The 27,064-nt window shown below is 36.0% G+C and overlaps 1 protein-coding gene across 1 annotated transcript in view; it reads left to right on the top strand.

Moving 5' to 3' along the window:
* CAMKMT (calmodulin-lysine N-methyltransferase) overlaps window positions 1–27,064 on the top strand; it is a 221,290-nt gene that overhangs the window by 165,430 nt on the left and 28,796 nt on the right. Inside the window, exons 4-7 of the mRNA XM_037405446.1 lie at window positions 10,961–11,021; window positions 13,974–14,028; window positions 15,079–15,142; window positions 20,238–20,304. Coding sequence (XP_037261343.1) covers window positions 10,961–11,021; window positions 13,974–14,028; window positions 15,079–15,142; window positions 20,238–20,304 — 247 coding nt within the window. The remainder of the gene's footprint in view (window positions 1–10,960; window positions 11,022–13,973; window positions 14,029–15,078; window positions 15,143–20,237; window positions 20,305–27,064) is intronic.

Here is a 27,064-nt window from a genome sequence, read left to right as displayed (position 1 = left end):
ACAAGGGAAAAGTCTCCCACTCAAATTGCAGTGTCAAAAGATGGGTCCAAATTTCTGTGCTGGCGTACAACTGAGCAATGTTTGAAGTCAAAAAACATAGGCTCACTTTAATTAAGAATTTGATCAACTTTCTTTCAAGACCTACCGATGGTGAACCTAAACATTATTACAAGGTTAGCTCACAGGCTCTTTCATGCTTTCATTTAATTAAATTGAGTGTAATGATTTGCTTTGGTTTTGCTCCATTTTTTGAGACTCAATCCCCTGGATGTTCTGAAATATATTCTTTCAACACTGAAAAATGGCGTAAGACCCTAAGCTATATATCTTTGTCAAAGCACATTATCCTTGACCTAAGAGCACTTCTGTGTTGGAGTGTAAAAGAGTAAGTGTTTATACAGCTCATCAATGTTTTTTAGTAGAAATCTTGTAGCACCTGTGTTGCTCTTTTGCGTTATTTATGCCTTGTGAAATAAGAATGTGGTCAGTTAGGTCATAGTTTATTACAGTAACATGGGAAATGTGAAAGTAATCGGGGAAAATTGGTTGTTAATATTTCAGGCCAATTTGGAGACTAAATTCTACTCTTGCCACTTTTGTATCCTCCTTTAACATAACCCACTGAAGCATTGATTTCCTGGGAAGGATACCCTTGGATTTGACTCTGCAAAATCATCCAAAGCAGTATTATTAGCATATAATAATATAATAAAGGCTACTTAGTTTCTTAGGAATACCATGTATATCTCAAATTCAAGGCTAGTCCCTTAGCTGGGATACACTGGCATAATACCACATAACACCAGCTGAAGACCTGGCCCATTGTATTTAGTACACATGAAAAGTGCCAGATGAACACCTATGGTTCTTGAAACTTATTCAGGCAAAAACCAGCCATGAACAATGGTAAAGTTCTCTTGTGTTGCCCTATGAATGCATGTCAAACTGGACCTGGAAGGATCTAAAGCATCTTCATGCTTATTTAATCCTTGGCCTTTCAGAAAAAGTTTTCCTTTGCTATAAATGACAGCATTTGCCTTCACTCTTACTGTCTAAATTCATATGGAATGTAGGCCCATGTGGATCTATAAATGATCTGAGATGTCTGAGAGTGGTTCATCCTTGTGTGGCGTTCTCAAAGAACTCATTACAAATCTAATCCCATGTGAGAGATGAAAACAAGGTTTAGTAAGGGGGGGTGGGGGGGGTGGGCACCTGCTGCAGGATGGTTGCCAGTAGCGTAGACTTTTAAAAATTGCACACTTAGCACCACTTGAAGATACCCCTGGAGAAAGAATTAAAGTTCATTGAATACGGTGGCCTAACAATCTCATTTAAGAATGTGTAGGATGTGTGATCACCTTTTGCTAGTACATGAAGCTCCAAGTACTGAGATACACTGTTTTGTTGGAGAGATGGTGCAAAGCCTGCAAACCGAACCATGCCTGCAATTATTATTTCTACTTGCACACAATTTGTATCTCCTGGCAGCACAGAGCAGATGTTTTTTAATAGTTTCATAAACCGTGTAGAATGGCAGAGTTTGATAAAGGAGAAAAATACTGAGTCAGAAGCTACTAGGACCAAAAAGGTATTCTCTTTGTTAGTTAAGGGGGGGAAGGTGGGGACGGGACATGACATGACACAAACAAAAAAAAAAACATGGAAGCAATCCAAGCTTTAAGCTTTAGACACCACTTCCAAATATAGTCAAATCCCCCAAATAAATTCCACATTATCTTGAGCACCCCTAAGAGTGCATAGATCAGTTACCCAGGCTTCCATGGTCTGTATCAAATAATTGAGGAAGATAAGCAATATTAGTAACCAGGGCCAATCTACAGGTTTGTTACCTTCTCTACCCATGATATATCTGCAAAAAACAAACCAAACTAAAAATACCAAAACCCAAAGCAACCCAAAAATGCCATGAAAAAACAGACAGAAAAAACACCCCAACCAACTAGTTCCCTCACTTCATTTATAGACAAAACTGAAATTAGTGTATTGGAATTGACTACATAGGGATACAAGGCTATAGCTGAAATATGGTTGATTGTATCTATAAGCTATTGCGAATACTGAAAAAAGTAGTTATTTAATTGAACTATCCAACTGTTTGTCTGGATAGAATTCTTTAAAATCTTCCTTTCTTTATCGCTTTTTGTTTGTGAAGCAAATAAATATGCATGCACTTCAAATGTATTGTTACATATTTAAATGGTACAATTCAAATATCATTGAATATTCTTTTTCTACACTTCCCAGAATGAGTGCTCATTTAAATCAGATATTATGAAAACCGGATGACTAATCCTAAATTCAGGTGTACTACCACTCAGGCTAGGCAGATTGCTAGTTGATCATGCTAAGATGCTCCCTTATCCATTATTGGATCTGAAAAAGAGGAGGATTAAGAATTATCTGACTCCTCAGTTAATGTGCAAATCATCTAAAAGCTCAGCTTAGAAAGGTCTTAGAAAGCCGAACAGCACTAAAATAATAATAATGTCTTCAGAATTTTTAATAATATAAATGTACCATATCACATATTTAGAGTGAAAATAGAGTTTTATGCTTTATATCTCAGGTCGTATTTTATCTTTCTCTCCCTGTTTTTGTAATTATATATGGAAGTACTATAACTTTATTTTTAATTAAAGATTTTAATTGCAATTAGAAGTTGTCACTTGGGACAAACTCACACTGCTCAAACTTACTAAAAGGTGATATTTTCAGGCAATAGTAGAAAACAATTTGATAAGTACCTTTAGAAATGAGCATTAATATTTATCTACTTTTAACAAAGCATGAGGGAGGGAAGGACAAGTGTATCTCAGGAAATATTGTTGTATAATGTATCTAAGATCTTTGCAGGTTGGTTGATTTTTTTCTGTTATACTTATTTCTAGTATCTTTCTCTGCTCTTGGTTATGTTGAAAAAAATGTTCACTGAAAAGATTGAAATACTGTTTTTCTATATTTTCAAGAGACAGGAGAGTCTGTGACCAGAAGGCATCTCTTAATGTTCCATCTTTGCATTTTTAGGTTAGTTCTGCTGTTTGCTATAGTAATATTTGTTTTATCATTTCTATCATTCCAATATGTATACTTGCTTTCAAAATCTGTGAAAAGTATTTAAAAAGAAAAGAGAAAATGCTACTATTTCAAAACCCTATTATAATGCATTTTCAAATATGTCAGACACATCTTTGTTAAAATTAAACCAAGGATTGGTTTTGAGCGAATAGCCCTATATCCTTACAGATGCTGTGGATGGATGCATCTAAGCTGCTTATTATATTGATGGGTTTTGCTGCTCTGCAGCAAATGAAAACAGGCAGCTGCTTCCTCCATCAAAGCAAAAAGCAGCCTGAGTTTTTATTAAACGAGTGTTCATTTCTTCTATTGCCAAAATTCTTACACAAAACAAAAGAGCAGTTTTAGCACATTATTGCTTAACTAGACATGAACAACTGACAGCAAGTGATAAGCCTGTCTGCTTTTCACAACTGGTAATCATTTTTGGAATAGATGTTTTAATATAGTTGAATATAAAATTTTGTAATTTACATCTACAATGGTACATAAATTTATAGATCCAGTTTTTTGCAGGAGAATGAAGGCTATAATCACAAAAGGTTTGTTCCACTGTTGTTTAATTTTTAATAACTGTTTGAAAAGTAGGTAAAAAAAACCCACATACAACACAATCAAATTCATTCATTTGAAAAAAGGATGTTAAAGACAATCATACAAGTAGATTTGTACAGTTTGCCGATTTTTCTTATGGAAGAGATATGCATACATTTCCAGCTTTGACTTGTTACTGTATTTCCACATCAGTTCCACCAAACCTCTTAAGTTTGTGCTCTAAAAGAAATTTGCAGATTGCAGACCATCATGTTTCCCTCCTAGTCATGAATAATAATGAGAATGAAAGTGAGAGATACAGTGCTGAGGCCATTTTGCCTAGGCTGAAGATCTCAGCCGGTGCTTATACATATTTCTCAGGGATCTGAATATCATGAATTCTGCTTGAGATTGAAAGAGAGACAAGAGTTTCTATTAAATGTATGTGCATAGGCAAAAATGGCGAGACTTGTTTCTCTTTCCGTTTCTTCTGGTGTTGTACCTTTTCAAACTCACTTACAGCATTCCTGCTGTGGAAAAGTAAGCTAGCCATTCTCCCTGCCTCAAATTACTCCTCTTCACTGGACTTAAAATGGGTTTGCCATGTGCAAAAGTCAGATGCAGTAAGACACAGGTGTAAGGTGCTACTGTAAAGGCTATTAAATACTTTCCTGGTTTTCACTGTGTGCTTTTGGTGCTGAAGTTGCTTGCTTGCAAATACAAGCAAGTAAATTTCACAAATCAGGGCCTCAGATTAGACAATTGAACTTTCAAAACAAGTTAGCTCTTATGTTGACGCTTGAGATTGTCCACTGTTCAGAAGGACACAGTACTCTAGCTGTTCGCCTTTTGAAAACCTTCCTTCTAATGAAATTTTGTAGGAAAATAGTTTTTCAGTTCCAAACACACCATCTGCAACCAACTTGGTGATGGTGGCGCTTCTTTTATCTGCTTCTACTGTAGATGGGTGTAAACTTCAACCTGAGGATGCAAGTTTGAAAATAGGGGGTTTGTGCACTGCGAACAGAATGAGTTGACAAGAGTTTTTTCAGTGGGTTTTTTCCTTAGCAATTCCCTCTATTTCTTCATTTTACTGAAGTTACCAGGCTTGCTTGTAGATTATTATGAAAGTAATTTGCTATGGAAGGTTTCCACTCTTCTATACATGCATTTTATGGCAGCTAAAAAATTGAATATTTGTGGTATTAGTGCATTCTTACATGTGTTTATTTATTTTTTTTTTTTTAGATTCAATACACCTTAGGTGGGATATTAGGTAACCAGGATTATTGATAATCCTTTCATCTGTGTCACATTTTGTATGCTGTGTAAACAAGTGAATGAAAATTAAATCTTTACTTCCCAACTATACTAAGCAACATTTTTATGATAAAATTATATTTAAAAGGGACTTGAGGTTTGGAGTTTGAAGAAAGTTGAGAGCTGGAAGTATTTTTGAGAGCTATCCACGCAAACTAACTAACTACAGCAGTAAAATTAATTAAAAGCAGTCTTTACTCAAGCAATTACTCAAATTAGAACAACCACATTATATGTTACAAGCAGACATATGCTGTGTATCCACTTTGTATTTAGTCTTAGTTGTACTATTCATACTTGACATATTTTTGTCTGAATTGGAAGTGAATTGTAGTGCTCCAGAGACAGAAGGGCTCATAATATTGGTTAGAGCCTCATTTTAAAATTTACTCCACAATACTGTGCTGTTGAACCTTCTTACTTCTCCAGGACCTCCAACAGGTGTATGGTGCTTCTTGCTCTGCATGACGCTGGTGATCCACACAAAAACTACCCAGAATAAAATTATTGAACTTACCTTCCCTTGTGACTAGAATGTAAGGCATAGTCAGTAGAAAATAATGTTGATGCTGTAAAATTTGGATTGTAATGATGCTACAGGAAGAGTGAAAGGACCTTATTTTAGATTTCTGTAATTCCTTATGTTAAATTCCTAGAATAGCCTGTTCTATTAGGTATCTTAGTTTTGGGGATTTTCCATCCACTCTACAGTCTTTTAGCAGAGGAGATGGAGAATAGTTGCCTGTCCAGACAGGTACTCCTCTGCACAGTCAATTGGGATGCCAAAAGTTTTTCTGCTCTCCAGCAACAATGTATCTTGGTGTCAGGAAGGATAAAAAATACTTTTCTTAGGGTCAGAAAACAATTCATCATTTCTCAGTGCAATTGTTGGTACTTCTTTTGAGACATTATTCATCTCTTTGCCCATAATGCTTTTTTTTCCTCTCACTTTGAAGACAATTAAAGCAAATAAGGTAATTTCACATAGTTAAGAATCAGGACTTAGTAGAAAAAAGATCTTTTTGAGTAAATTCATTGGGGAAAATGACTGACTTTTCAAATTTAAATTGTCTTTGCTTTTCAGGGTTAAGATGGGATTTGTGCAAAGTTTACTTGAAACTTCAAATGAATAGGAAGACGTCTCATAGCTTAATAGTGCAAATAAAAGACAAAATTTGAATTTTGAGATCAGACATCTGTACATGTGGTCATCTGAAGTGCTAGGGAAAAGTGACAAAACTTTCAATTTGGCTTAGCTTGGAAAGGAGATTCTTAACCACCTGGCATGAAGCAGTTGTTGGACAGCTTTATACCACCTACTCAGAGCTTCAAGGGATGGTTCACCTGTCACCCCTAGTTGCCCCTTTGTTTTCTGTGTGTAGCATTGGCAGGCAGTAGAGCAGAGTTCCACTAATCTTTCACCATCCCAGTTAAAGTAATCAGTAGCTGCTGTGACTTCTTTGTATCTGTGGAGCAGTGCAGAGGCATAATGTCTCCAATAATCAAATGTCTTCTTTAAAAAAAATCTCAAAATTCTTAGCACTCTGTCCTGAGAATTTTCTAATAGCATGCTGTTCTTCAAGAACTTCATCAAGAACATCACATCAGATCTCAGTATTTGTTATCAGAATGTGTGACAGCATTCTTTAAAATATGTGGTAAAAAGCCACAGAGGAGAAAAAAAAATTATTTTTTTTTTGATACTGGATAATTTATTTCTAGTAGAAAATTTTCTGTAATATCATACAGGATTCAGCATTTTTAGATCCAGGGAAGACGACAGAGGTTTTGTGTTGCTTTGGACTAGTAGTGCTCCACCTGATGGTTAAGCAAATGATCCTCAGAAAGCTGTCTGTGTGTGTTGATGGTTGCTTTAAAGAATTGTTATGCCTTGGCTAGCTAGTGCAGAAGGACCTGACACTTTAGTAAGCACTATGAGAGTAATAAAACCAACTTAATTTATATATTCTTAGCATTATGCTTTTTGTTAGTGGTGTTCTTCTATAGAAAAAGCTTGGATGTCTTTTTTGGTTAGATCATACCTCAATGTGGTAGGATGGATGACTCAGGTTTTTTTCTTGCCCTTCCCATAGGTTCATTCTGTGTGTTTAAGTGATATAATCTGTCTCTGTCTCCTAGTTTGGTTCCTAATGTGAAAAATTGGGACAACAGAAATTCATGATATCATCAAGTTCTTGTGATGTAGACTCCATTATTGTGCTGAGATTTTATGATATGGTGATAAGTACTGTAGAAATGCCTGCATTTTGTATGTCTCTGCATATATTGCATTTCTCCATCCATCATCTGACTATTCAGTGATAATTTTTTTTCAAACCCTACTACTGTAAGAAGTGCCATGAAGCTGTCTGGAAGTAGACTTCATTGCTCTTATGGCACATTTGTAGTGGATCTCCTACAGTAATGGTGAAAGGATACCTGCCAAGAGTTGAAATGTGGACAGGTGTTGCTCTGTGAGCACTGTCTCTCTCCTGTGTCTTCAGACATGCCAGATCATAGTCCTTCTTGAGGCACTCCTTTAAACACCAACACAACTTAATTCTTCCATTTGTGTCAATAGAGATTCCAATGTTTTCTGGCAACTATTCTCTGTTGTCACACTGTAGTTATCAAGGTGATAAAGAGTTTTAAAACCTCCAGTAAATGTTGCAAAATATTTATTTTTGCAAAAAGAAACTCTTCTTTCTCTCTGTTTCCTTGTACCATGAGATTTTTTGCCCGTCTAGGACTTGTAGTATATTTATAGCCTTTTAAATACAAGCGCTATTTGGGGGCCTTTTGATATTCTTTTGCCTATACATGTGTAAATAATTGACTATCATATGTAAGTGGATGTATATGCAAATAGGTACCCATCCAATGTTATGTATTTATAACCAAATTCATAATACAAAATGAGAATAATTTTATTTTAAATATGAAAGAATTATTTTACATGTGTTCGCAGGACATTTAATCCATATCCATATGTATGTGTTTGCAGGAAATAAATTACACTTTTCACAACCTAGTGGTAGTTGTTAACTCATAGGAATTGCTGCATTACAGCTGTATGTTTTCAAACAGAAGCAGAACTCTCTTATACTTGCAACTTCAAAATGTAGGTCATTGTGTTGGTGAATGTAGGTCAGAGTGAAGGGGACGAAGACAGAATGCAGACTCCTCCCCATGGATCTTTAAGCTTATCCCTGTTTTGAAGGTAAAGAGGCTTACCTACCTGTTCAAGCACGAGAAGCTTTTCCTTTTACTAAAATTAACACAGGTATCCTGGCTTCTGGCATCTTGGCTTAGCTGGAAGCACTGTGTGCTTCCACACTTGAGACCTGTGTTCGTAAAAGACCTCCTGACTCCTGCTTTTTTAGCTGCTAGCCACTTATATCATTGCTGAGGTGATACTTTCATCCCTATGGGGGAAGGCAGCGGGGAGGAGAGTCTGCATTGCTAGCATGTGTCTAAAGAAAAGCATTGTCTTCCCAAAGGTGCTTTACCCTTCGCTCAGCACAGAGCTATCTGATACACCTGCAGCTTCAGCCGGTATCAACATTGTAATGGTAGCAGGGAAAAGAACGGTGACCCCTCATAAAAGATTTAGTGACACCATTCAAAGTGCCCTTTCAATAATAACCGTAGAAAAGTGAGAGACATTTGACGGAGGGTTATGAAAACTCAGATGTTGAAGGATTTTGCTACAATTGACATGTATTTTTAAAACTCGCTCAGGCTAAAAGTTTGCTATAAAAGGTTTTAGATTTTTTGTGTTTGTGGGTGTGGGGTTTTTTTTGTAATGTGAGATATAAGTATTATAAATGGTATTAAATTAGCTGTGTCTTCACTAAATATTAAAAAGCACTTCTATTGCTTGAGTATACACCAGTCACTGCAAACTGAAACATTCTTTATATTATACACTAAAATATTTAAACAGTTATTATATTTATTACAAAATCTGTCATTTTAGCATATTTCAGTGCTCAAAAGCATTGAAATGCTCAAAACGGAGGTGGAAAATCCTGTACAATTCATAGTGTATGTTTCACTGAAGAATGGGTAGTGTTGTGTGAATATTTTATTTTAATCCTTAACAAGTCTAAGTAAAATAGCACATTCGTTTCGCAAACACCTGATCAGCCTAAATTGTCATAAACAGAAGAAATACCAATATTGCTTTAGTGTTTTTGTTATATGTAGAAATTGATGCTCTATTTTTTTTACCTTTAAGATCTTTATATGTTACATGCAAAGTTTTGACCAAATCCTGTCTAGGCTTTTCCTTGGTAAACATATTCTTACATTTTCATTATTTATCACTATGAGTAAGACTAGTTCAGAATATTTTCCAGATGGAAAGGAATAATTATATATTTGATGTTTACATTCAGGCTTTAAGTGATTTAAAAGGAAGACAGTTTTTCCTGCAAACTTCTGCTTCTATTAAATATGTTGTGATGTTTTTAAAGTCTCGAGAATAAAAAATTACAAAAAATAATCTAAAGGATTCACATATGTAGTAAACTGCATGGAATTAGTTTTACCTGTCTAGAAATATCTAAAGGATGCTCCTGCATGTCTGTTTTAACTTCCGTTTACTGAAACTACTGAAGTGTCTGTGGTTCATAACATTAAGTTTGTGTCCCATTAATTCATAGCAGTGTGTTGTGGGAGGAGGCTAGCCCTGCTTTTTACGTGTAGGTAGGCATGTAAATACGTTTTTTCATCACTAAGCAACAACAGATGGAAAACACATAACAACCATCATTTGGCCGCATATGCCTTTGATTCATCCTCCCTTAACTTTGGGAACCTAACTCAAGTGCCTGAGTACGAGTCTGTTTTCCCAAGGCTCCCTCCAGCAATGGAGGTTGGTGCCCACAGGAGAGCACACCAGCCACACAGGATCTGTGCTACCCTCTCTGTGGGTCACGGCGCTTCAGTCAGGTGTTCTAGTGAGATGGGAAACTGGTCTGATGAAAAACAGCAAGTTTCATGAGTGAATGATGTTAAAAGGGTAAATTTGCATGGATGTCTTCAAGTACTTGCCAAGGTTGACCGTGACCCGTGTAAGTTTTGTGATGAAAGTTTATAAAATTGTGAATAATACAGATTAGATGAAAAAAAGCATGATTGCTCCTATCTATTCCCATATGAAAACCAGAGCAGCTCTAATGAAAATGACACAGAGGCAAGTACAAAATAACAGAGAGAAGGTGTTTCTTTAGCCAACAGAGTAAAACTGTGGTGCTGTCCGCCACAGGACATTGCACTATGGGAAGTTTACCGCAATCCACAGAACAACTAGAATAATCCTTTGGTGACTATTAAACAGAACTTATTACTTGTGTCACCTCTCCTCCTCAGGAACTTCTTGAGCCACAACTAGAACTCATGCTGCATTACTGCCCTAGTCCTGTGTTTGTCCTTAGCGCACGTTACTGGTCAGTGCCCCTTACAGTCAGACTGATGCCCGACCTAAGAAAACCTAAGAGAAAAGGAGCTAAATAAAAAGAAACTGTGAAGAAACTAAATGATGGTAGAGGACAGATAATGAAAAAGGAGGGGCCTCCTGTCCACTGTTAGAAAGAGGCTACAAGGCAGGGCGGGCTTCACATCTGGCCTGGTACAAACAGTTTGATGTTCATGTGAATGCTCAAATGTCAAAAGTTTCATAGAATTAAATTTGACATATCGTTCAAAGTCTTGACAATTGTATGTGTATGTATAGATAAATGTTTATGTTGATGTGTGTGAGCATGTATCTATAAAGTAAATTTCTGATCATTGGTAAGGATAAAATCTGTGAAATATTCCGTTTCAATGCTTAAAGCATAAGTCTTCCATTAAAAGTCTTATTTGTTTTTTATTACATGGTATTATGGCAAATTTAGAAAATGAAACATTTGGTAGAGATCTGCAAATGGTATTGTGTATTCAAATATTATTTTAGGGGAAAATATTCTATTCTAAGGTGGCAAATTTCTTTGTTTTATAGGTCTCTGGCCATCTGAAGAAGTGCTGGCTTACTACTGCCTAAAGCACAAAGAAATATTCAGGTACAGAGTTAAATATAAAAAGATATTTTCCAATTTGTTAGTTTTATTGTATCTGCATGGTAAAGATTGCTATGATTTAAGTCTTCAGATTAAATTTAAAATGTTCAAGGTGAAAGCATGTTGCTCCTAACAAAGAATTCTGAGCTGCCTTTGGGTACTAATATTGCACAGCAAGCTTTCTGCTATATGTCAAAGACTTTTGATTTCCACTCAAGGCGTTTTATTTCACTTTGATTTTTGGGAAACAAAAGTGAAGCTCCAATCAATCAGTACTGATTGTGAAGGTCAGGAAAAATAAAAGACATTCTTTAAACTGACATCTGTTGCAAAAGCAAGCAAAGTATTACTTGATAAAACACATAATAATCACTGCATATAGCAATGGAGGAATTTGCACCTGTGTTTAAGTGTTGTGAAACACTTTTGAGAAATCCTGCACTTTTAGTTGTTTTCATTTTTTCACATTTTCTAAACTTGTAGAAGACATTTATCAAGGCTCCAACAGGAACACCTGAAAATAAAATCCATCCTGCATCCTCTGTCTTTCCCCTTGAGTGTACAGAGCTTTGCACTTGGAAATCCTTGAAGTTTCATTGTCCAGAGGATGAGTGGAGTGCAAGAAAAGCCATTATAACAACGCATTTGGAGGCATAAATTGTGTTCTGAGTGAGCGTGCAAGGCTAATACCAAGTAAACAAGGTTGGACTCTATGAAATCCTTCAGTCTGCGTACATATAGTGTTGGTAAAATACAGAGGACCAACCTGTAAGTCCCTGCCCCTTGTACCAAAGCTGAAAGCATATCAGCCGTGACCTGGTTCCTGCAGCTGGCTCAGACTCCTATCTGAAGTCAAAGATGTGGCACCAAAGCATGCCCTGGTTTGTAAAGCCTCGTTTCTACTTGGTCCACCACCTGAACGAAGCCCACCCTGTTAGAGGAGGCAGCTAACACACCCAATTTGGCCGTTGTTGCTCATTCTTCCAAGTCTAGCTGGGCACTGTATTGTGTGACTTTTGCTGCTGTCGTGGTGTCCCTGTAGCACTTTGCCATCCAGCCTGTGCCATGGCCCATATGCTGTGCTTGCTCTCAGAGGCTCTTCACAGCAAACCTCCCCGGGCTGCTCACTAAAAGGGTGTTTTCCTGGTTTGGGTATGCAAGCCTGGATACTCAGAGACTGATCAGTCACACTTCTGTGGAGGAAATGGGCAGTTTCACATCCTGATTTCTCAGGATTATGCCCTCTCAACAGTACCTTCAGAGCAGAGTTTCTGATTTTAATTATCTTGGATAAATGTCACTAAATATTGCCTAAAAGAGATATTATTTTTAAAATCTGTTAATAAGGGAACTTTGCACTGAAATAAATTATTTTTATGTGTAAGTATGGATGTGTATATGCTGGTATATTAAGTACATAAAAATTTGGTTCAAAATGCACTAAAACTCCCACACTAGCTCCTTCCTGCGTTTATTTCAATAAGCATGACTCTTACAAAGGATTAAGTGCCTTGTAAATCTCATATATATAACCATACGTGTATGCTTTTAATATATATGACATATATGGTGTAGAAAAATAAAAACTTATGTGAGGAAAAACCTATAATCATTCCATTTAAACCACAAACAGCAAATTTCCCACATCTGTTATTGGGTTTACGTACAGCTTGTTCCTCCAAACTGTGCCCGTCTTTGGTCTCATTTCCATGAAATAGGACAACTAGACTTTTTTCAAATAAAATTTGTAGTCTTGAGAAAAATAAATCTATCCCATCCAGACAGCAGCTCAGCAAACAAAATATCAGCATCTATCTACTGATATTGATATGGTATCCTAGATGCTCTTCCTAAACATCAGAGTCAAGCGAGTAGGAAAGTAGTACTTTCACATAAAAACAGGTTTTCAAATGTTGGTGTTTTAGGGGACAATAAAAGGTACACCAAAAAAAATCTGTTTAGCTGAAATTCCATTTTCTGCCTGTCAAAAATGTCTCAATGGGAATGTTTCTGCCAGCTGTAACAGTTGCTGCAGATTTAGCTATAAAGCAGCGTGTTCCTAAACGGAGGCTCCGCCGTGCCCTGGACGCCGCTCCATGCAGTTTCGGCGCGGGGTCAGCGTCCCTCCCTCCTCCCCTCCTGGGGCAGGCCATGGCTCGGGAGGACATTCTTTGTGGCTCCCCCTGCAAGCTCCCATCCGGCACGCTCTGCGCCAAATTATATTTCACATGCACGTCTTAATAACAGCTCAGTATGGTCTAAGTTAAAAGCAGCCTTTTAGACCATGTATTCAACCCTCTGCTTGGGCTCAGTTTAGGCTCTTGACACTAACTTCGTTCCGTTTTCTGTGGCTTAACTGTTTGCTGTTCCCATCGTTGTTCATAACAGCATTGTTTGTAGGTCACTTGCAGTTTTAAGTGCTAATTGAAGGATCGGATTTCTTCGTGTGTAATTGTTTTGTGGTATATGGCTTGTTTTAAAACTACTCTCTTTTTATATAAAAAGGCTTTTAGGCATAACTATATGGAGAGATATATAAATAATATTAATTTCCTCATTTACTTCTCTAACTGTTTTTGCAATAATGAATGTGGATTAACATTGTTATCCTTTCCTAACAATTATCTTTCGCTACTCTAGCTAGTTTAGTTCTAAAAGACAGAGCCATTGACAAGGGAAAAAAGGGAACCTTCTCAGATTTTTCAGCTCAGCGGTGGTAATGTTGCACTGAACACTAATGAGGGAACCCCCACTGATTTGCCTGCTTTGTGACTTTTCTATTTCATAATTATTTTTAAAACGCAAAACGACATGAGGTAGCCTAGTCATGTCTCTACAACTTCCTGGTAGCTCAGTTCTTACTGCAGATGGCAATTTGTTCTTGTAACATATATGTCTCTCTGACCATTTTCATCTAATTTGTATGGGTTCTACCATTTCCTTTCTCTCTTTCAGGGACCTTGCTGTGTGTGAGCTAGGGGGTGGCATGACATGCTTGGCTGGGCTCATGGTAGGTCTTTTCTCAATTCCAATCCCATTCAGAGGAAGAAACAAAAGGAAAAATGTTCCAGTGCCTCCAACTGCTGGGTCAGAGAACTGTCAACAGCCTCAGCTGCGGTCAAGCTGCAGAGTCTTGAGAGACCTTCTAGATTGACTTGCTTTCGTATCATATTGATTTTATGGTTGCCTCGATGAGCAGAAACATTTTACCTCCGTGTAGTCAATATCTTTTGTTGTGACATTCCAGGCCACGTACGGTCTGTCTTTCATTGCCATAGTCGAAGCATTTTTTTTTTCAGATTATAGTCCCATTTGCTAAGATACAGGAATAGCCTGGCGAATCACAGTTGGAGCACCATGATATAGCTGCTAATGTTTTGCCTGCATTATTACACCAACAAACATGATCCAGAGCTCTCGGTAATTAGATTCTTTTGAATTAGATTGGCCATTCAGGAGAGTCGTTCACCATTCTCTGGGTTCTGAGTCATGTATTCAGGAGATATTATGTAGCAGTGCAGTGCATTAGACAAGTTTTTATGTCTCTACAAATAAAAGCATATTGTTACACTGATTGGCATTTGACAAACCTGTCGCTCTTATACAATGTGTCGAGGTTACAGCCCAATGTGCGAGCATGTCAAAGCTCACAAAAAAATTACCCTTACAAAGCCATCTGCCTGCAATGCAAAGTTATATGAAGGGCATCAGGCAGTCAGACAGAAGCAAGCTGAAAGGCAGAGTGACAGCCTTGTATGATGGCTCTACTAGATAAACAGAAGCCCGCAAATGAAAGCCTCTCAGAATACCATCATCGGCTGTCACAATGCAATTACGGAACAGAATGATAGCAAGATAGAGGCTCCCGCAAATGGAATGATAAAAGTATTGACTGATTTGATTGAATGATTAAAATAATGCAGACATAAAATGAAAAAAGATTGAAGATTGTTACAGAGAAATAGGTGAGGAAGCATGATACTGAAGGCTTGTCACTCCTGTCTTCACTTCCACACAGACAAGCATATTTGCTCATTGTTTGCTGTGCTCTTTTTTTCAGGTTGCTATTTCTGCAGATGTCAAAGAAGTTCTGTTAACTGATGGAAATGAAAAGGCCATCAAAAGTATCCTTATTCAGATAGAAAACTGGTTTGTTGTGCTCGTTCCTTTTTACTGGCTGAGTAACAATCGATATAAAGACAGACAGCATGGGGTATATTAAGAAAAAGTCCCCACATAAGTAATTAAAAAAATATCTTGAAGAGAGCTACAGCTTCCCCACAATAAATGCCACATTTTCTTCTTTAATTAAAAATGTACGTGTTGGTATAGAGCAAGTACAGTAGTAAATATTTGTCTTGTGGTTGAGTGCTGAAAGATTCCTTGTGTGTATGCTGCACATTACAGGAGGTGTAGCAGTGAATCAAATCATTAGCTCCTCTCCACATATCCATTTTGCAGAACTAGATTTTATTTGGGTTTTTTTTACTTTCAGATACTAGCCTCTTAAAACATACCCACTATTTGTATACTGTCGTAGCTTTTCCAGCAGATATTGAAGTGAATGGTTTCATTGTTGCTGCTAAGTTATAACTGCCTACAAATTACCCATTTAGTGTGCTTAATCAATTATCAATTTATCATTATTTCTCTTGATGTAGCATTGTGAAACTCCTCTGTCCCTTGTAAAAAATATTTTATAATATTTCTTATATTAGAATAAATTGCTATTATGCCTTTCTAATATAAACACAGAGTTCAGAAAATTGAACTGGACTTTGGCTAAGCAAGAGAATGAGTGGGCATGATTTGTGGCCCCATTAAATATCAGCACAGAACAAGAACAGATATATACAGTGAATACTAATAGCCCTTAGAAATCGAGAGGGAAAAAAGGAAGCTATCTATTTGCTTTTGTTCCTTAGTAATCTTTCCATTTGCATTTTAAGGCAGACTAGTTTTTCAGGTTTTGACCACTGCATCATCAAAATTACTTAGATTTGAGTTTTGTATGTATTTGAGCTAACGTAATGAGTATTTAGTGAAAAAAAAAAAGTTAAACTTATCTGTGGTTTAAAAAAATTGCAGTTGCAGATGACTGTTAAAAAAGAGACATAGTAGTATAATAATATTAGCCACTACCTTTAAAAAGACTTTCTCAGCGGTAACTGAGGTAACTATAATTGCTTACAACACTTTAACAATTTCATGGAAAAAACAGCCAATCCTAGATCATATCTTTTAAAACTTGAAGGAAGGCTTATAATAGTCTCCTTTTCATGAAAATGCAAGTTCTCAGTTTTATTCCAGGGATTTTTATTTTGATAAATTCTAGTTTGTTATACTGATGTCTTGTGGAGGAAGTATTCATTATTCTGTGGATTTTAATCAGCATCACCCCTTCCAATTTTTCTTTGATGTCATTATGAAGACAAAAAACATGGGAGGAAGAAAGTGTTTCAAAACTAGCCTAACAAAACAAACTGATGTTTTGTAGAAGCATAGGTATTTAACAGAAGGTCATTTTACCCACAGAAATCTTCAGGTGAGCTCAGTAATCATCAAGTCAGCAAATATCTTGCATAGTAGATTCCATAAACATACCTGAACTTTTTTGAAATTTAGAAGTCTTCTATAGCAAGGAAAATTGGTGAGTGCTAAAATTATTCACTCTGTCTTTGGAATTAAACACATTAAAGTGCTTTTATTCCTTAAGAAGATACTGTTAAAGTCATCTAATTAACACACCTTAATTTTTCACAACATGTTTTAGAAATATCTTTTATTTCCGAAAGTCTTACAAGAGGTCTTCATCTGTATTCACTCAGTGAATCCCTTTCAGAGAAGTGATTGGTGCAAGGCTCTAACAGGAATTTATTTTTCTTTTTTAACATTTGGTGCTGAAGGCTCAGCATTCAAAGTGCTTTTATTGTGTTGGATTTTACAATGGGCTTAATATTAGCAGGGTGCCAAAGTGCAGCAGACTAAGAACTTTACAGTGTAGATGGAGTGTATTCTTAAAAGTGCACATAATAAAATTTATGTTGCATTTTATGTGTTTTATGGACTTCAGTAGTAATTTTATGATCTGTCTTAAAGTAGTTTTCTTTGCATTCTTTTCTATAGTGACGAGCTATATATAACAGAAGTTTAGGCTAAATTTAGATCTGTTTCAGCCACACCAGACTCACTGAAATCGGGAAGAATTTTTAGAGTAAGTGGAAATAGTGTTTGGCCCCAAGTGCACCAGACCACAGATGATGTATTTCTGCTCATTTTTATTATTACTGATGGTATTTTTTAATTGTTTAGCATACCAAATGAAATTACTGTGGGATAAAATACTGTTTTCTTTTCTAGATTCTGCTCTTCAGGAATAGTTAATACCTAGTATTATGCTTTTTATGTAGGTATTATAGATTAAAATAATCTTGTTTAAAAATTACTGTTTACATATTCCCTTTAAATTTCTTAGGAAGCTTAAATTACATGCCAGTCATACTATAATATCCAAAAATTACTTTCCAAAAAGTAAAAGTGGTTGTCAACAACAACAACAAAAAAAAATCACTGTCAGAAGCCAGGAAATCACCAAGCAAGCCTGCTAATTATTCTTAATGGGCAAGATGAGCACATTAAGAAACAAATGAATACATCAGTGAAAAGTAATTGAAAATCGACCTGGCAATAGTGCATTGCATCTGAGAATCTGCCTTTGTATTATCATCATCATCATAATTATTGTTGGTTTTGTTGTTGTTATCACTATTCAGTGAGCGTAACTAACAGCTTTGCTTTATGAAGTCTCAAGCTTTTGAGGATTTGATTTTTCTTTTAATTTTTGACATTCTTCATATTACTCTCCATTTCATACTTCCACATTTAGTATTCACTATGTATGTTTTCAATATTTATATTAGGATATGTTATTGAAATGTTACAAGTTAAAAACAATTTACAAATATGTTAATTTCAAATAATTGCCATTTTAACCATTTCATTGTGAAATATATAGCTATATTTTATATTAATCAATGGTCTTATGCATGAGGTTTAAAAGGATATGATTATTTCAGTTACTAGTCCATTTAAAAGACTTCCACTCACTCCTTTTGCTTATCATGGACAGGTTTTAATTGATTAACAGATCATTTATATTGCAAAGTCAATAAAATAAAGACAGGTTTTTGCTTTTGCAGCTTTGTTCAAAACTTCATTGTTGCTTTAGTGTGTTCTATGTAAGTTCTTTTAGGATCATTTAAATAAAGTATTAAAAAGAAAAATGTAGATATTTCAAGTGAATAATAATACATAGGCAAAGTTATCAGATTCACCCCCTTTTGTAATTTTGAGTGATATCCAGTCAGATACAAATTTTCCAACTTAGGTAGTATCTGTGACATAGTGAGTCATGAACATCAAATTCTATTTCCCCAGAACAGTGGAAGCATCTATACACGGTTCAACATGTCCAAACCAAGGATGAGGTTCATTTTTAGAAAAAAATGTCTCCTATTCCAGAGAGGCTGTGTACCTTCTGCCTTAGCTCTGTTTCACACCATGCACTGGTGACTTGAACTACTGTCTGAAAGCATCAATAATACAAAACATTGTTGCAGTGCACTATAATGGCCATTAAAATATAGTGTATGGATCTTTCAACAGTCCTGGGAAATTTAGGTTAGAAAGGTCATGTTCAGCCTGAATGCTTGAAGACATGGGCTCATAAATTATTTAAAAAATGCTAGTGTTAACATGTTTACAACAATTATTAATAGTTTTGCTCAGTTATATAATTTAAGTGCAGTGTAGCTAATTTATCACCAATGTTATTTCTGCCTCTACTTAAAAATAGCATGCTTTTATTTATGCCTTCCTTTTACTTCACAGGTATAGACCATTCATTACTACTTCTCATTGTATATTGTCAAAAAGATTTAAAAGGCATGTCCAAACTACAGAGATTTGTTTAAACCAGTTTCCTGCTACTCCATTTCTAGGTTTTGGCTTCACAAAGTGTCAGTTGTCTTTTTTTAAAAATTTTTTGTATACTTGCTTTCCTAAAATAACTTTTTCTAAATAGCCAACCGTATTAGGAAGGCAAATTATGTGATTTCAGCAAAGCAATTAAAAAGATACATCACTGATATTTTAAATTAGCCTGACACTAGTGTTTAATTTTCCTATAAGAACACTGTCTTCAATAAGAAGGAGGGATCATTGACATCATTACCAAAAATGTCCATTTAAGATAATTTTTTTGATTTTGAGAGTTAATCATTCAAATACCTATAGATTCACACTGGGTGACATTTGGTATTCTCATAATTTTCGATTACTTGCTACATCTTTTCCTGCCAGTGGCTTCTGACTAACCACAGATGATTGATTATGAAGGTTATCTTTCTAGGCATAGATGACAGGGCACAGCTCCCCTTGAAACTTTTCATTTGCAGCCCTTGCTTCGGCCTGCCTGAATGGCTACCAAAGTATGACCTGATCTTCCAAACTGTAAGAATCTGAACCATGAGGCTGAGGCATTGAGACACAAGGCTAAGGCACTATTGCGGTGCCTATGGGGAAGAAAAGGCATTTATTGCGCTCTACTGTCTTTTATGGTGGTTCCAAACCATTCTCAAAAAAGCAAATGGACTAGAAACTCCCTTGCCTATAGGTTAAGGTGCTCCTGCTGTGCATTGGATTTCACCCAGACAGAGCCAGGAGCAAAGCTATGTGTCTTGTGGCAGGGCAGGTACTCAGAACCCCTAAGCCTCCAAAATCCCAACACTGTGATCTAGTGATACAGTCAAAAGCAGCAAAACTAAACTGAAGATTAAGTGACCATCTAAAAAAATTCTGTTCACCATGGTTATAATTCTTATATTTGCGAACAGTAGTTACCTTTAAATGTATGTAAGGTATGGGAAATATTTTTCAGTCCTCTATATTGCTGGCCTATAGCTACAGGGCTAGCAATTCATTAAACGAAACAGTCAATAGAGGTAAGCAACAAGAGCAAATTGCTGCATAGATATATGGCTGATGCGCTGGAGCAGCATTGTAGAACTTATGCTTCTGAAAAAAGACTGACTCTTAGCACAGATTAAAGATCAAACAAATAAAAGACATTATGAAGATATTAACAGTGGGGAAAAGTATTTTTTATTATTTTTATTACTGCTTTAGTTTTGTAGATAAGTCTTAACTTATATGGTACAGATGTAAGTGAGATCATCGCAAGAAACCAAAATGCAGGAGTATTTAAGGCTCAGAAAGTGTCAAGCTGGTAAGATGCTACTAAACTGTTTTACTGATTCTTGCATGTAAATGTGTATTTAACGTAAATGTGAATTGCAAAAAATTATGCAAAACTGTGAAAGTGTGACCTATACTACTGATGCTGACACAGATGTATATACAATGTAAGTGATACAGAACAGAAGTTTGGAAGTATCAAAAAAAAAATTAATTGCTTTTTAACATAGCAAATAGACTATGATGAATATTAGTGACATAACCTCGCTTTCCTTTTTATTTTTTTTAACATACATTATGTTTCTTCAAGCTGTGGTTTAGAGAATGGTTGAAATTTGGCTGTTTCAGAGTCAACGTTACCCATTGCACTGAATATGAGGCTTGGAATGAATGTACCTAAATCACTGGCAAGTTTCATTTTAAATAGTTTTGAGAATTCAGGGTGGCAACAAATCCTATTTGCCCCCAAGGTAGACATCGGAGCATCCATGGGACACTTTTTAGTCACTGTGTCTGTGCAATCAGTTATCTTGTCACTGCAAAGACAGATGGGGAGCATGGGAGCCAGGCACAGCATGCTGGGACCCTTCTCTCATTGACTATGTCCAAAGGTGCAGGGCACGCTCAGCATTCTTCTCATAGTGTGCCAGCTCTGTTGTCTCCAAGTTGGCCCCAAAAGCATTCTCTGGAGGGTGAATGTTGTAGAGGTTCAGAGAATTTGGTTTCAGATTCTCTCCAGAGCCCTTCATGACCCACCCTATAATAGGTGGTGCCACTGAGGTTAGCTGTTTAACTGTTTCATTGAGGCATATCCAGGTACAGTAGGGACTGGAAGCAGATGAAATTTTGAAGTGTGTTCACCTCTTGTAGTATTTTAAAAGTAAATTGTAAAGTACTTCATATTCATGATATAGGGTTAAGAATTAGAATGTGCTTAGAGATGGCTACCTGAGAGCAAATAGTGCATTCTTATTGTGTGTCTAAATCTTCTTCTTTTTTTAATATTCTCATTCCAGAAGGGCTCTCAGTCCTTCTCAAAGTGACAAAAGTAAAGTTGAAAAAGGGCTGAGAAAGGCAAGCTGTCACAGCAGAATAAGCTTATTAACATAGAGGGTTAAACCCATAAAATTTTAATGGCTATCGATCACATCATTTATCCTTAGAGAAGTTCTTTTTAGTGAGCACTTAGGATTAGAAAAATTCTGCCTTCGTTAGAGTGTACATGCATATAACTTAGAGATATATCTCTGCATCCTAATAAGTGCCTACCAAGTAGACAAAGGGCCACGTGGGCCCCAGGAATGGTCTTTCAGGTTCCATGTGCTGTACGCTTCTTGTAAGCGGCCTCAGACACTCATCTCTGCTGAGGAGAGGCTGTGTGGTACGTCCACCCAGAAGCTCAGATTTTGCAGATTTCCAATTGCAGTCTACTTTGTGTGAGATTTCAGATTTCATCCCTTGTCAAGACTTCAAACCTGGTCTTTTAGATATCAATCAAAAGCACATTTTCTACCCTGTCCTCATTTACATTTATCTAATGCTTAAGGTCATTTGTGATCATTTGAGTGTATTTCAGCATATGGAATCAGTGAATAATAGATTTCAGCCTCACGCTGTGAAGAAAGATTGTGTTTTTACAAGACATGATGTTGTTTACTGGGTGTTAATAATCACTAATTAATAAACATATCTAGACATCATAAAATGTTGCATTTTAAGGAGTAAAAATGTCAAGTGTTTAACTTCTTGAGTGCAATAGCATTTGGGGCCATATTTGCATAAATAAAATAATTAAATTACAAAATAAAGTTGAAGTGCTATATCAAAACATAAGGCTTATTATAATAAATACATAATTTGATTCTTAGTTCTACATTCTTAAGATTTTTGTTGCAGATTTTTTGTAAGTGTAAAGTTTCATTTAAAAAGTATTCAAATTACTCTCTAATCCCCAAAATAATGATCATCTTGCATTTTTCTATCTTATAAACATTAATGGTTGCTTTTTCCTATCAAAATTAAGGTTAGTTATTTGAGAAGTGACATGTGATGAAGGCAGTAACAAAGTTATTCGATCACTTCTCAAGGCCCTGGAGAAACTAAAAGGCTGATGTAAAATCTGAAATATTCCCTAACTCACTTTTCCTACAACCAAAACCATTAGTTATATAATGATAATTGAGGGGAGGAAAGAACCACAAGAAAATGTAGTGTTTTGTAGGGAAGAATGCAACACTGGCATGCAAAGTGACATTAGGTGACTTCTTTTATGTTGATCAGTTCTTGCAGGCAAGTGAATATAGGAATGTATTCAAGTGACTTACTGCAACATTCACTTAATCTGGAGAAGGCATGTTCCTCACTCTAACATATCATTTAAACAGTGTCCAGTCTTGTAACTTTGCACACTGTCCCGTACAAAGTTACAAGATTCTTTTCTTACAAAAAAATAATTCAGAAGAAACTCTTCTCACTGCTCCTTCATCTCATGTCAGGATCTTGTACTCTTTTCCTTGCACATGGAGCATAAATTATCAGTAAGAGTCAGTTTGTAACTGTTCCAGACATGTAAGTCTAGACTTGGAAAATATACCAAAACATGTATGGCGCAAAAAGGAACAATCTAGTAACAGCCAAGAGAAGATAGATTAGGACAACCTGCCATACATTTATTTATTTAGATTTATACAAAATGCAGCAAATGAGCACTTATCTAGCTCTCTGCCAACTCTTGATTATTGTTTAAAAGTACAGTAATGTAAGCCAAACTGGCAGTTTGTCATATTAAGTGTTATAATATAATAATAGATATTTCGTAAACAGTTTATTTCAGCAGTGGATATACAATTCTATTTTATTTTTAGCTTTCATGAGTATGTTCAGAATTTTTTGCTTATGCTTACTGGAAATAGGTGCAGTAATGCTGCCAAGTTACTAATAATGAGTAATTACTATTAATACACCAAGAAGGTGTATTAATCCTATGTATGGGTTTGACAATGTTATTTTTTTTTCACAGTTTAAAAATTATCTATGAATCATGTTTTTTACCCCATAACTTAGCATATGAGTTATCTGATAGCAGTCTTTGTACCATCAATTGTTACTGGTTTGACAGGCATTATATCATCGTTTTGAACATGTCCACCTATGATTAAATTACCAATAACAAAGTCAGGGGATCTCTACTCTTTTTCTTCTCTTTGTTTTAATGTGGAGCTGTTCCTGAAGCAGGGGTTTCGATAGTAAAATTTTGAAAAATTTTTGTTATTACAAATGTCATGAGGGATAAACATTATCAAAGAGGAAGGCTTAGAGTATATTCTGAAGGTTAATAGACTCTGTCTGTCTTGCCTACTAGGGAATTTGTTCTTCCGTCAGATTCCCTTGTCTGAAAAGACCAAAATCTGGTAGGAACAAAATTTGTATACTTGCTTCTGATACAGGACTGTGGACAAGTCTGTTGTTTTGCTGAGAGCTGCCACAGAGAGATTACATTCCATGTCAGAGCGTAAACAAGTACATTTAACATCAAGTCAGTGAGATAAATGCTTGTGGTGTGATGCACCCTTTGATTCGATTAGTAATAATGTATCACATATTCCTTGTTCATTCCATAGTCAGCATTGGAGCCCACATCAAGAATGTATGATCATGTGACCAAAAGTGACAATTCCTTCTCTGTAAAGGTTAACAGATAGGTTATAATCTTACCCAAATTTTTGTGTTCCTTACAAATGTAATGAATTTATAAAATTGCAGAATTAAACCTAAAAAGTAAAAACGTAAATGCCATCCAGTATAATAGTGAATGAGGTCTCAGTGACAGAGCACTGAACTATATTGTCTTGATTCTGTTCTTATATTACCTCTTTCTCTATAGCTGCCAACACATGAATATTTTACCTTACTGTAATGTTCTTCAAATATGCCAGCTTTCTAACCTTCCTAATTTCAACTCATCATGTCACAGGTTCCATCAATGTAGAACAGCCTTAATAAAGACTCTCTGTCTGGTTTCATTCATCAAAATGACCTGAGGGTTGCTAAATTCAAACTTTCTGAAAATATATTTATTGAATTTGCATTTGTCAACCCTAAAGGAATCCCGTTCTTCTAACTACTTTTCCAGTTTCCTCATGTAACACTCTTGCATGACAGCATCGCTCGGTAAGAAGGAAGCTGCCACAAGGAACATTTCAATTTACTTATTTTCAGATGAGGGTGGTCAGTACCACATTCAAAATGTGCATAAATGACAGATGTATGCAGTGGAATGCTTTCTGTTCCTCTTCTAAAAATGCCTAACATTGATTTGCTTTTTTGACTGCAGTTGAGCACTGAGCTAGTATTTTCATGACAGTCTGTCACATGAGGAGCTTTCCAATGATGGTCAGTTCAGAGACCTTAATGTTCTTTATCAAGCCAGAATTATTTTTCCCATTGTGCACTTTGCATTTCTCTACACCGAATTTCATCTGTCATTTTATTGTCCAGGTACTCAGTTTCATCCTTCTGCAATTCTTCACAGTCTGCTCTTTTCCTTACTATCTTGAATAACTTCTTAACATCAGCAGACTTTGCCACCTCAGTGCTTATCTCTTGTAAACATGTTGAATAGAACAGGTCCCAAGGGAACTCCACTGATTATCTTCCTCCATTGTGAGAACTGACCATTTACTACTCCCCTGTTCCCTGTCTTTTGTTCTATTATTTAGCCATGCCAGGACCCTTCTCCAGTGACTGTCTGTTTTCCTTAAATGTTGTTGGTGAGGGTCTTTGCCAATAGCTTTTTGGAATCAGAAGCAGCCTGTGTGGAATCAGAAGCAGCAGACCCACATCACCTTTATCTGAATACTTATTTGCATCACTGAAGAGCTCAAAGTTTATAAAACAGGACTTTCTTTTACAGAAATTGTATCAAAAAAGGCTTCTATGGTGAAATTGTGTTCAGTTTCTTCTACAGTGAAATGAATTCTTTGCACTGATGCAAAGAATTAATTTCACCTCTCTGAAATGTGATTATCCTCTGTGAGTGCTCATTCTATATCGTGATCATCAGCTGGCAGGAAGATTTAAAATAAAAGACAGTGTACACTCATTTTTGGCCTGTCTAGTTTTATTATTATATTTTGTCTTCCTGGCTTGTGATCCTTTCTTTGTTTGGGTGTGACTTTTTGAATGAATGGCATCTTGTTTCTAATAACCTTTTTTACTGTTTGACCATACCAGCTTACTTTCACCAACTTCCAAGCCTCTCCTATTTGTGTATTTCACCCAGTTGTGATTATTTTATAAAGTTGCAATTTATTTTAAATTGCATTGTAGTTTTACCTGGCTTCTTTATGTGACCAGATAAAAGTATATAAAGAGAAAAAAATAGAAAATTTAGCAAGCTTTATAGAGAAATTTCTATGTGTTTGGAAGAACAGGGAGAAAAGCTGGGTGCTAGCTAGAAGTGTAGCTATTGCATTGTTTTAAATAGTTCTTGCTCAAATCCTTGGCTGTTTTATGATGGTCTCTTAGCTTAAAAACATGCATTTTGTAAAACTGTTCCTCTTGTACTCTTTGGGACTGGACAGAAAGGCTAGATGGAGACCATTGAACTTTGATCTTTCTTCCCAGGGCTTTAAAGGAAAATGTCCATAAGATGTTACTGTAGATGTAATTGAAGATTACTTGTTTTATTCCTATGCTCTTTTGTGTACCCATCTTTTTAGCCAACTTTTACACTGTTTCCTTGTTTGTGTTGTTACCATTGTACTCTTCATCTACCCTTCCTTCTCCACCTTGGCTCCACGTTAATAGACAGTCATTCAAAAGCACATTTTACACACTTTCAGGAGGCTCTCTCCTTCACAAGTGCTCTCAGCTAATCTTTGCCACAGACATAGCAAAGTTGGAAAAAACAAAATTTTGACAAAATTATGCTTACAGTGTTATCTTTATTTCATTAATATTCAATTAATATTCAGTTATTCAAATGTTATCCAAAATACTGAAAATTAATGGGGTTCAGGAAAGAAGCAGAAGTGTGAATCAGAGTCTGGAAATGAGAGAGTTAAAGAGCTCTGTTTACTTAACTTGTCAAAGGAATTACTTGATGGTTAAGAAATGAATTATTTTGATCTGAAAGTCTCATGTGGGGGAAAAAAAACCTTTAATAGAAGGTCACTCTTAAATCTAGCTTACAAGTACCAAAAAAGATGTAGAAAAATTGAAGCTAGACAAATTCAGTCTAGAAAAAAATGAGATTTGACAGAATGATAATACATTAGAGCATCTTTCCATGGGAAGTGGTAGTTTCTTAAGCAGTGAATATGTTTAAATCAAGTTGGATATCTTTCTGAAACGTGTATTAATTTCCTGAGATATATGGGTTTGATAGAAAAATCTGAAGTCTTGGAATTATGCTCCATTCTGCCCTCAGAATTCAGGCACCAATGAATTACGCCTTCTCTGCTGTTTTTGGTTTTTCTTCCAGTTCAGGCCTTCTGGACCTGCCTGGTTCACTTCACATTCTTTGGTTTTTCTACTTTCCTTGATTATCCTCCCGTATTCATGGATAGACTATTTTCCATAGAACAAGAAACTGTCATATTTTCCTTCATATTTTTACACAAAATGAACTTCTACAAAGCTTTCGTTCAATGATCTGACCAGTATGGCTGTGCCACATGTGCTTATGCTGTCTTGCAGTTTGACATGATGTGGTTTTTTATGCCATATCAGTCTGAATTAGAATGTGAGAACCATCCATTTTGTGCATAATGTACTACATGAACCTTGCT

This window comes from Falco rusticolus, chromosome 12, assembly GCF_015220075.1.
Source record: "Falco rusticolus isolate bFalRus1 chromosome 12, bFalRus1.pri, whole genome shotgun sequence".
Lineage (NCBI taxonomy): Eukaryota > Metazoa > Chordata > Aves > Falconiformes > Falconidae > Falco > Falco rusticolus.
This window is presented reverse-complemented; position numbering and strand designations above follow the sequence as displayed.